This window comes from Stegodyphus dumicola, chromosome 5, assembly GCF_044657685.1.
Source record: "Stegodyphus dumicola isolate Sdum_Otavi_A_Nest chromosome 5, ASM4465768v1".
Classification (NCBI taxonomy): Eukaryota; Metazoa; Arthropoda; class Arachnida; order Araneae; family Eresidae; genus Stegodyphus; species Stegodyphus dumicola.
The window spans coordinates 121,774,420-121,786,724 of record NC_140772.1 but is presented as its reverse complement, the minus strand read 5'-3'; the positions used below and the strand labels follow the sequence as shown (position 1 = coordinate 121,786,724).

At 33.0% G+C, this 12,305-nt stretch overlaps 1 protein-coding gene across 2 annotated transcripts in view; it reads right to left on the bottom strand.

The window, feature by feature from the left end:
• The window catches only part of LOC118189482 (mite allergen Der f 3-like), an 84,095-nt gene extending 74,104 nt beyond the window's left edge, over window positions 1-9,991 (bottom strand). Inside the window, exon 1 of one of the 2 annotated variants that reach the window (XM_085817004.1) lies at window positions 9,575-9,991. In XM_085817004.1, the coding sequence (XP_085673130.1) occupies window positions 9,575-9,950 (376 nt within the window). In that variant the 5' untranslated portion in view covers window positions 9,951-9,991. The remainder of the gene's footprint in view (window positions 1-9,574) is intronic. The other variant, XM_035360088.2, reaches the window with a different exon arrangement.
• Window positions 9,992-12,305: the final 2,314 nt, after the last annotated feature.

Below are 12,305 nucleotides of genomic sequence, written 5' to 3'. Positions count from 1 at the left end.
AAAACCACGAAAACGCCCATGCAGCCAGCCCGTTCGCGGGATTCGAACCTCGGACCGAACTACCAGTGTTCAGCGACTTTACCGCTCAGCCGCTGGTGGGCCCCTTCTGAAGATATGAAAAGACAATGCTAAAACATTATGACTTGATTTTACGATTGTCTTATAAGAACACGATGACAAGAAGATTAAAAATAAAGTGCTTAATGATAATTTAATAATAAATTTTAGGCAACTTTAAAAACATTTAACTTCAAGCAACATACCAATAATTTAGAGTAACCTACTTACTAGAAAGATAGTTGGTATAGAAGGAAATTTAATTTTTACTACAATCTTCCAAGAATTGTTCTAGTTTCTGTGCCCCGTTCATTAACTACACGGTTCAAAGACCTAATTTGTTTTTTCTTGTACGTAACTACTCGGAGCACTATTTTCAATTGAAGACAAAGCCTAATTAATTTTATTTTGTATAGAAAATAATAGCAATCAGGGAACTAAACCAAATTGTTTAATTTCGCGAGTATAATAGAGTTTATTAAAATGTCTGAATTCTTATCTTATATAAAATTATAGACTTTTTGGAATGCTGCGTGATAGTTATTTACACAACACACTATATATTGAAAAACACTGATTTCTTTGTCTATTTTAAATTTAATATTGCTTGAATACTCTTCGTTAAAATTTTAAATTAATGCCAAGCTTATTCATGATATCATTTTACTCATTTGGCAGAACACACGAAGGCAATCCATCTATCTACCCTAGGATAAACAGCTGTGGACACAACTGACAGGTTTGTGGAGGATATACTCGAATATTTTTATTCGATTAGACAGTTCGGAAGTATAAAAATCGTGATGAATTAAAAATATGTGTTAGAAACGTTATGAATTCTTTTAAAGTAATTTAGCAATCAAAACATTTTTATCCCCGAGCTATTTATTATTTACAAATTAAAAATATAACTTTTTATTAAATTAATTATTAAAAGGCAACATGCAGTTAATTAATGATCGTATTCAAGTTTATAGTCAGCCTGTTAGAAGCTTGGATACAAAAACTTACGTAAGCATATGATCACAAACTGATAATCATAGCCTTATATAATGCGACCGTACTGCAAGAAATGGAACTACAAATGGAAAAAGCAAAATTTAATCTCTTAATTTCGCATGCGATGTGTTGTTTACCTTCAAAAAATTCATCTCCAGACCTATTTGAACAAAACAAGTGAATCCGCAATTGAATTTCCTAATAAAACAATATTTAAGAGTAACCCTTGGGCAAGAATTGCAAAATCTAATGGCAACCGCACATTAGGTTAGTAGTCAATAAAAACCAATTACCAAGCTCGTCTGGATGTTCGGGTCAAAGGTGAGTGACCTTAGAAAGTCGGAGGAAAAAGCTGTTGAAAGCGCAGTTTGGAAGGTGCGGAAATTTACAGTTACATTTCCGGGGTAGGAATTTTGTTAATCGAAGTTATCTATCGCACGACTCATTCATTCAGACTTCTGTTTATTAACATAATTATCGTTGCTTCGAGCTTCAGAGATTTGTTTTGTAATTTCGATCATTTTAAAAGAGAAATTTATCTAGGGCTCTCAGAAAATTGCATTTCATTATTTCTATTAGAGTTTTTTAGTTTCAAAAAGTACTATCCCAGAGGTTGTCAATAAAGCAAGAGAATTTCATAGTTTCAGCGGATGCGGTCAGTCTTTTGTTTAGCTGTTTAGTATTTAATATTAGTTTATAAATCTAAAGAACTACTTTTATTCAAGTTTTGTTATTTATCAGCATGTTCTGTACTTTTTGTTGATTAAAAAAAGCCATCTAAATCCATATTCATGTGCATGTGTTTTTCGAATTTTGGAAAGATGGGAATGATCAGTGGTAAAAGGGGTGGCATTGAGCAAAACAGGTTGAGAACTACTGCACTCTTTGCATATAACTTAAATGCCGATTATTAAGCCTGCTTCTGAATTTCGCTGAAAGGCTTAGCAATTTTTTTTTCTTTAACATTATTTCAAATGAAAAATAAAATTCGTCTAATGATTTGACAAGTTGAAAAGTGAGGAAAGTCACTTATGGTCGGAAAAGTACTTAGAGGAGGATATACGTATCGCTTTTTGCAGCACTTAATATTATACCTGAAAGAATATCTTAAGTTTCATTATGAATCAAAATGTGCCCTTATTTATTGGAGTTTTCGCTTTTGAGTTTTCAAACAATCCAAAACAATGTGTTCATGAATAATATTAGTAAAATAGGAAAAAAATACTATGGACGAAGATTCATTTTTCTCAAATGATGATAAAGAAAAAAAAAAATGTTTCCCATTACTGACCGGATTCACAAGCGTTTTTATACACAGTAAAATTAATTAAACTTTGTCTTTAGCTGAAAATAGTGTTCTGAATTGTTACGTACAGCAAAAAATAAACTAGGTCTTTGAACATTCTGCTTAAGTGAATGCGGCATCAAAACTAGATCATTTACTGGAAGAGTGTAATACACATTTCTCTAGTACTTTCTGCCCAAGTATTAATTATTTTTTCCTATTTTCCTAATAGAAAAAGATGCGATGGAAGAAAATTTATTTTCCTAATGATGATAAAGAAAAGAATTCATTTCCCATTGCTGATCGGACCCACCATCGGCCGAGTGGTATTCAGATCGGCGTCGAATCCTAACAAAGGGGTGGCTAAATGAGAGTTTTCGTATTTTTCCCACGTTCAGTGTGGATATGCGCCCGTTCATTTAGAAAGTCTTCCACGAAAGCCCCACCAGTGACGGAGAGGTGAAATCACTGAACACTGGTAGCTCGGTCTGACGTTCGAATCCTGGCGAACAGGCTGGCTGCTTGCGCACTTTTATGGTTTTCCCCATGCGTAACGTGTATACGAGTCAGTTTCTTTAAAAAGCTCTCTACGAAGGTATACCTCCCCTTAGGCCCCCGAATGTTTTGCCGTGATTAAATAAACTAAACCAAATATACAAGAAGGCATCCTTCCTCATTGGTAGTCCTCGAGTTGCTTTGCTTTAATCAATTAACCTAATCTAACCCACTACTGAATGAGTGGGTAATATGACTGAAAAGTAACAGCTCGATTCCGACAGTTGAACGAGATCGCTGCATGTATTCGTTGCCTGCTGTTTTCCTAATATATAACGTGGCTATTAAGGCCCGTTCCCACTGGGGTTTATCTGAGCCAACGGAGTCAGTTCCATGTATCAACTAGCTCCGCTGTCCCTGCAGTTCAGATTTTTCAACTTGCTGCCCTATGGGAAAAAACTGGTTTTGGAGACGGGTCGGCTACGTCAATTGTGTTCGTTAGCTCAGCTAAACCCCAGTGGGAACGGCCCTTTACACTTTGCATAGTCTTCATAAGCGTCCCCCTTTAAGGCAGTTATTCGAATGCTTCGATCTACATTATTATTTGTTTTGCTAAAAATTGTTAAATAATTTTTTTTTTTTTTTTTTAAGTCTAGACTCAGTTTATGGATTTTGAAATTTCTGTTCTAAAACTTTGTTTCGTAATAAAAGAAAATAGTAATAAATTGTTAATTTTAATCCAAACTGATTCATTCATGTAATGCATATTTTTAATAAGGGGAAATATTCAAATAGATAAAATAGATTAAATAAAATAAGTTTAAACGCATATAGTTATATAACCCTCTGGCACAAGTATAAAATTTGAAAAGTATATCACGGAGAAGCTAATAATTATTATAAGACAAATATGAAATATTTGTTACAAACGTCTTCTGTTATTAATATAATAAATTTTATAGCTATTCCAAAGGGAAATACGTAGATTTTCCAACAACCAAAATACATTTATGTTATCATAACCGGTGAATAACTCCTTTTCTTGCTCCTATTAATAGTTTGTGCTCTGACATATCTGTCGATATTAAATTAGATAACATGCAGTGCTTTCATTTAAAAGAAAATACTCTGACAATACACACAAATAAACATAAGTATACAAGTACTCCAGTACTGGAGTAGTTTTTAATAAATAAGTATGAAGTAGCCCACAATACATTTTTACTATTATTACATGATGTGCGTGTATGAGAGAGACTATTATTTCGTTCACGATAACTCTCGTATCATACTTCCTATTCTACTTTCCGCATTTAAAATTTCTATATTCGTATACAGAGTTGATTAGATTTGGGTAAAACTGAAGAATCAGAGATGATACTATACAGGAAGCCAATAACACTCTTTAATGGGCAACGAAGTGATACTTTACTTGAAACTCATAACAGTTTTTAACGAAAAACTTATCGAAATATAATTCAAAACTTTTCAGTTTTAATGTATCAGTTTTTCGCATCACAGCAATAACGTATTAGATTTTGGCTACAACTGATAAAGCGGAAGTGACACTGTAGTAAAGCTCTGAACAGACTTTCATAAAAAATATATGAGTATCTCATATTATGATATAATCCAAAACTTTTCAGAGTTGTTATTACCCGAAAAGGGACGTTAGTCTCGAATGGAATATTAGTCTCAAAATGGCATTTTGCATTGAATCGCTATAAACGACGTATAACTTTTCAAAATATTGTCATCAAATATTATCCCCCTGTACTATATTTAAGGGAATTAAATAATGCAGAATGAATGTATGCATGCTACTCGCATTGTGAAAAAACAGTGATACCTAGAGCCATCTAATTCTGAATAACCTAGTCCTTCCGAACATGGGCACCTGGAAGCCGGAATTTTGAATTAATTTTATTATCTATTTTATATTTTGTAAAACCTTTAACGAATTTTTGATTAACAAAATTAACAATTTCAAAACAAGCAGTGGAAACGTTATACGGTAAGAAACATTATCTCCCGAGCCCCAATGTCTTTCTGAAATTCTAAATATGCCGTTTTTAAATATTTTGTGATTTTGCTGTTGAATCCAATTGATATGGCGTAAGCACCAAACACGTGATATTTAATAAATGAAGTTAACACACAAAACGCTCATAATAAAGACAAAGTTTTTTTTTCTAAAACCATCTTAGCAAGAAAACTGAACATTGGCATCATGAACTGAGAAAGAACAGAGGGGAAAAAAAAAAAAAAATTGCATGCGAGCACTTAACGTTCGATCGCGAAATCTAAACGTATAACTCCTACGTTGCTTTTACAATTTTTGTAATCTTGGCTATTGAATTGTATATGTCTAAGTGCGAAAAAACAATGCTTAATTAATAATGAAACTAAAAAGACAAAAAAAAAAAAGTCTTAGTAGGAGTGAGTGTAGGTAGGTAGACTGGGAGCTCAGAGAGAGTGTTAAAACCTTAACAAACGCCTTTGGTCGACCGTTACAGATTTTTTTTAAAAATAGGTATGGGACTGAGAACAGCATATTGCATTTATAAGCATTAAATGAATTCTTAAATTATGCTAAATGCAATGAGAATAAACTCACGATGAACACGAGCTCTCGTTATGAAGCAATTAAACTTATTAGACTCAGCGGTCATTGTTTTATTTTCACTTTCGCATCTATTTACGTTGAAACTCTTTTAACCGTTGGCGGAAATTTCGGCAATGTTCACCAATCGCCAGTCGTTACTGCGGAATTCTATAGGAAATGAGTCATCCAGTCATCCATAATTGGCGCTAAAACACACTACTTGGCAGGTCGACGGGATAATACGTAAGTACCAGATGCGCTATGCATGTTTTTTTAAGAAGCAATATAGGGAATATGAAAAAAAAAAATGTATGGAAACAATTAACATTCCATTGGCAATTCTATTGAGACGATGATTTTAAAGATTTTGTTGTTGAATTTTATGTAGGTAAGTGCGGAGAAAGTGATGTTTAATAAATGAAGCTAAAATGGCAAATAAAAACGTTGGTCAACTTATTAAGATTACTGATATCAAACTGAGGGAAAAAAATTTAAAAAGTGTATGGCAATACTTTATCGGGAATTCTAAAGAAAGGCGGCTTTTAAAAATTTTATTGTTAAATTTCTGCTATGCAAATCCAAAGCGCTACATGATCAGATGATATATATTATACGATATATGCGATAATTTCAAATCAGTCTGAGAACGAATGTGGCGTGGACACGTATAGTTACCATTGTCCATTATACGAAAGAGTAATAAAAAATGAGTAGTGTTTATATTAAACATTGAGGTTCGAAGTTTATAAACAAATTAACTTTTATTGACAAACGATCAACAGGAATTGATAGCTCATTCCATGTCTTAAATATGGAATTGGCGGAAGGTCTTATGTTGGCCATATTAGATTTTTTGTATTCATTTTTTCAACAACTGAAGAGTGGCTTCATAGCGACTGTGTTAGACAAATAGAGAAAATGTATCGATTTTATCAATTAGTTCTAAAATCAGTTTTAACCTTAAATGAGATGGTTAAGTGGCATTTTTCAAGCGTAAATTTTAAATGCATATCGTTCTGGATATTTATTAAAGCATATTCTATAGCAAAGAATCTGTTCTTTTTCTTTCGGTCAAGCTTTAAAAAAATTATGTTTTATCCAATTAATATTTTAATATATGTTACATGCTTATACGAAAGGAAATATTTTTTATTTTAGCTTTCAAACTCGGAGAGGAGGAAGAAAAATATCTTTTGAATAATTGTCTTTTGAGGAAGTAATCTGCTTTCAAACTTACATCAAATATTAGGGGAATAACCTTACGCTTTTGGCACAAAATTACTTGTTGTAATTTCCTGACGAAAAATTAATTTCCTAGCACTTTGTTCCTATGGTCTTTTTATCGTGCATAATGAACTCGAATTCTTAAGGACCGTTTTGCGGAAATTATTGGAGAATAGTATGACCTTGAGGTCAAAGCCAACCTGCACGAACGCAGCAAATTACCTGTAGTCACAAACAAGACCTGAGGTTCCTCCATGCAGTTCACTGCGGGTGGTAATTCCCCTCTCCTCGGACACTGCCCCTAAGTTAACTGACCATATTTTTGAATTTCCTTCCGTGTTGTTAGCAAAGTATGATAGAGTATTGCTATGAATCTGTGATTCAAGAAAATCAGTTTTTTTGTCTAGCTCTTTCTAAATCACATAAAACTATGCATTCCAGTATTAAGACAATACAGGAAAAGAGCAGATTTCAGAGTTAATATAATTTTAATACCAGCTCCACAGCTTTATTTAACACCACATTAATTAAAAAAAAAAGAAAAAGTAAATTTCGCTTTAATAGTTTTAATGAATTTAAGTTTTCTTATTCAAAAGAAAGGTGGACATTTAATTTCTGAAAAGGTGAAATGGATCGGGTCATTTTAAACTAATACAAAGTATGCCAAGGCTATCTGCCTAATGCTTTTGTGAAAAGTTTAAAATGGGAAACTACGCTCATGCATACAGCCCGTTCACTGGGATTTGAGTCCGCGTCGAACTACCAGCATTCGGTGATTTTTAGAACACAGCCGCTGTGGGTTCCCAGTATTTCGGATCAAATATGTTCAAATGCGCGAGGAAAAGGTATTTAATGTGTCATATTTAACGCCACAGTATATAAATGCTATAAAAACAGAAATATCTGTAACGATAATAGATATTTTTTTAGGGTAAAAACAGTAATAAGAATGGTTTGTTTTTTCTTATCTATCTATATCATCTGCATAATTCTGTAGTTTATAAATTAACATGATTACCAAGAACAATATTTAGCCAGGGAGTTTCGCTTTTACATAATAGACTGAGCATTACAAAATGTAGAACTGGAAACGTAACAAGAGGCGTGTAGCTCAGTTGCTGGAATTGTCTATAAGTTAAGGTAGACACAAGTGATAAGAAGCAATCGTTATCGTATTTTGTTTACCTAATGACTCATTTAGAGTGACGACTTGCAAAAATAGCTATCGCACAATAATATGTTTAAGATATTCTAACGAACTTTAATGTAGGGATCAGTAAAATTAAGTAGTTCTATGACAAGTAAACAAGCTCTAAAAACCTTCGTGTTTAAATTGTTATTCGGTATTATGAGGCACTTATTTGTGTGGCAAAAATTATTATGTTAACAATCTTTTTCAAAGCATTAAAGTTTAATAAACAACTACCTTTATGAATTTTTCTACAACAGTCAACTTTTGTTTAGTATTTAATGAAATTTCCGGTTTTTTTTTTTTTTTTTTAAATGCAAAAACTTGTAAGAAATTTTGCATAAATTAGTGTTTTCTTAATTTTAGCCGTTTCTTTTAAAACTTGTCGAAAAATACTATTAATGTGTTCAATAATAGTGTGAATTTTGAATTACTCACTTTAGCCACACGCGTATTGTGCTAGTGTTTTTATTTTATTTATATAGTATTATTATTATTTTGCATTAAATGGAAGTCAGACTTATATTTGATAAAATAATGAAGTTTAATTTTTGTTCACATTAGAAGTTAAGGGGAAAAAATATACATGCATGTAAATGTGTGAGGAAAATGAAATGGATCTGAGAAGCATAAATATACTTGAACTTGCACATTTGAATAAAACAAATTTAAAACTTTATCGGAAATTTAATCTATTAAGCAATGCATTCACAAGTACATATTTTAATAGATATAATCACGATCATAGTGTTCATACAAGAATTTGAGTAAGAAAAAGAAACAAAATATCACTTAATATATTGTAGAAATCCAGAACTATATAAAGTTTATGCTATAGAAAGTATTTATTTCAGACTTATCAAAACAAGAAGTAAATTTACTCAACATAATAAAAGCCATATAACATATACAAGGTGCTAGCAATCGAGGCTTTTAAATGTTCAGTCTTAAGAAATGAGTCAACTAAGTGTTAAACATTTTATATGATAACAAGATGAAGAAATATGTGGACAAGATAAAAAAAAAGAGGTTGAACAGTACATAAGATTATACAGAAAAGAGGAGATATTTTGGTTAGATAAACTCGCAACAGCAAATTTACGAAAAACCCTGAGCGAGCTCGAACGAAATTTAATGCGGAACTCTAAATCAATCCTTTGAGTACATTTATAAAGTATAGAAGAAAATAATATGCAGTTACAAAAGCCGTTAGAGAAAATAAAGTACACATGTTCTACAGATGGAAAAGAATATAAGCGAACGTAATTCGAGCTGTGCAAAAAACGAGAAAGAAGCATATACATGCACGCAGAGAATTTATTTTTAATACTAAAACCTTAAGTTAGTAACTTATTTTATGAACAAGCATGACTTGGTATAAACGTTTTAATGCACATAAAAATTATTAATTGCACTTTAAATAAATAAGTTAATTTGAGATTATTGAATACCTTATTTGCAAATAATACCAAAAAATAGGAATATTAAGAAGAATTAAAACTTAAAGCTTTCAAATTAGCTGGAAGTTAAATTCTATTGCCTGTGCTTTCCTACCTAAAAAAATTTAGTCATTTACAAAACTACCCTTTATGGTTTAGAAAAGTGAATTATTAAATTATTAACTTGTTTAAAATATTCGGGCTTACAGTTTACTTACAAAACTCGAAAAGGATAAAGACATATAAAGAGATTATAATTATAAAAATATAGCATTATTTACCTGTTGCTGGTGTAGTATCCTCTGTCCAAGTTGTGTTTTCTTCAAAAGCCTTTGTTTCGTTATAAAAATACACTGTCGTTTCCGTGATCGTACTTGTCGGCATGCCTCGAATGCAAGACACAATACACGCGCACAATACGAGAAGAAAGTATTTCACCTGCATAACTGATGGGTTTCTAAAGGGCAAACACCAGCGATCTGGTCTCATCGCATACTGGAGAAATGAAATCCAACACACGTGAAAACACTCTCCCGGACGACAAAACGACGAATGGACGAATGGAGGCGGGGGTCGAACTGGGTTATTGGTCAGGAAAGATCGTTTGACAGGTGCGGCGCCATTGTTACGACCTACTGACCCCGATAGGGGTCGCATTTCGGGGAACGGTAATCATAAGGTGTGGGGGTGTCCAAAAAGGTGAGAGTTCTATAGTCAGAGAATCAATCGCGAGCTCCAGAACTTTTCCCCAAAACAGATAAGCAATAATCGCAACTCCCCCTAGCGAATAATGAAATATTTCGATAGCATTGAAAAGAGCAGTGATTTTTTTTTTTTTTTTTTAAACTTGATTTTATGTTCTATAACTTAAAAGCACAGTTAACAATTTAAAGGAAAATAGGTCAGGATCAGATTCAGATCTGGAAATATTTTTCATTTATAGCCTTGAATGCAATCACGCAATCCGAATATCAACTTCATAGTTCTTTTAAAATACTATTTTTCCTCCGTCTTACTCTATGTCCACTTCGTATTTACAACTCAGATCATTCAATAGTGAATCTTGAGGTTAAACTCGGCAAAATGTATTCTTTAATGAAGCTGGTACTAAACAACATCTAAATGGTATTCAAAATAAAAACAAACGAGTTTTATATAATTTGAAACATTGAAAACGGATATGAATTAAAATATTAGGATTGTTTATTTATTCTTGTTTTTTAAAAAATGTACCAAGATTTTTAATGAAAAATCGTTGCTGTGGCCTCGGAATGTGAAATGGATGTAATGTAAATTTGAATGTGATGTGAATTCTCTTCTAACAAAATTACCTAACATGTTCTTATTTTTTCATATCGCTTGTCTAATTTTATGAAAAGCAGTTTCCGAGGTTTTCAAAATACAGAGGTTCTGGATAAACATAATTTTCAAAATTGTTGTTGCTTATGCTCACTTGTCTGACGTAGTCAGCCGAAGCCAACGAAATTCCTTGTGGCAAGGAGCTCTAGACTACGCCTGCCGTTGGCAACAGCCTTGAGCACCATTCAGGTGGCAGTGTGATTTAGCTGAGTTCCGCCCCCTAATTTTGATAGAGAGCATCCCGTGGGCGGTTCCGAAGGTCTCCCAACCCTCTCCCCTTCTACCAAACCACATGAGAGGACTTTCGGCTTGCCTCATATTTAGAGTGCCGCCATGCCGAACCGACACTATACATTTACAAACATCCGTGCCTTCTCCGGGATTCGAACCCGGGCGCGTAATGGCAGACCGCACATTGAGTTGAACAGTGTTAAGCGAATTTCGCTTACTGCGCATGCTTGATGGTGTACCTTTGGCGCGGGGAGAAATATTGGCGACTAGGCAACCCTACATTAGCTTATTCGTGATCTCCATGGCTGTCGAGTGTGTTCGAGTGATGTTTACAACTGCAATGTTGTGGAGCTTTGCTTGTTAGTTATTTTAATTGCACTTGCTTATTTTTCTAATATATGTTACATTTTATTTGTCAATAACAGTGCATTTAATATTTGTTAACATATGTTCGTAATAATTCGTTATTTAGATGTAATTTGTTTACATGTTATAATTCAGTGTAAACTGGAGTTTCTCGCTTAGTTTGTTAGCGTATATTCGCGCTTTTATTTTCTCATTTCAAAGAATTTAATAACTAGCATTAAGGAATTGTAAAATTTCTTCAGTGTTATTTGCAAGCACTTTATTATATTCCTCAGTGTTTATATATGTACGAATGGAACTTATGGTAAATCCTGAATTGTTTTTATTGCTTAAAAGTATAATGAATAAATTTTCAACTAATATATCCTAAATTTCAGTCTTTTTCTGAACGAAAATTTGTACAGTTCCAAAGGAATGTGCAGAATTTCATAAGTATTATATCTTACATTTTGAATGCAAACACTGCTTCACATTACTTCGCAATAATTTCAGCTTTCTAGTTGTTTGAGCAGTACAGCAAAAAATAGTATTTTAACACAGTAATTAACTTACATTTACATTATACTCTATCAAGATTTAAACGCCAGATTTGTTTACAATCAGATGGCGGTACATCTACCATATACCGTATTTATCTTCTTTTCAAATCGCGCCAACATAGTAATTAAGCCAAATTGTTTTCTGGGCATGCGCAGTATGTATGCGACATTCGTTAAACACTGTTCAACTCAATGTGCGGTCTGCCATTACGCAACCCGGGCCCTTCGGCATGGCAGTCAGCGATGATAACCACTATACCGGTTGGGCGGCCTGTTTTCAAAATTAATCTTAACTAATGAGAGAACGATTAATATTTAAATTTCATTGAAATATTTAGCTCTACTATAAATAATGAAGAATCTCTCACTGTGTTTGTTTGTCTTCTGTCTGTTTGTATGGTCTGTATTTATGTATGTATGTTTCTTGCTTTGTGAAAAAACAGAAGGACCTAAAGCCACCAAATTTATAACATGCCCCAAACATAGTCCTCTTCCTAACGTGTGCACCTCGAAGTCT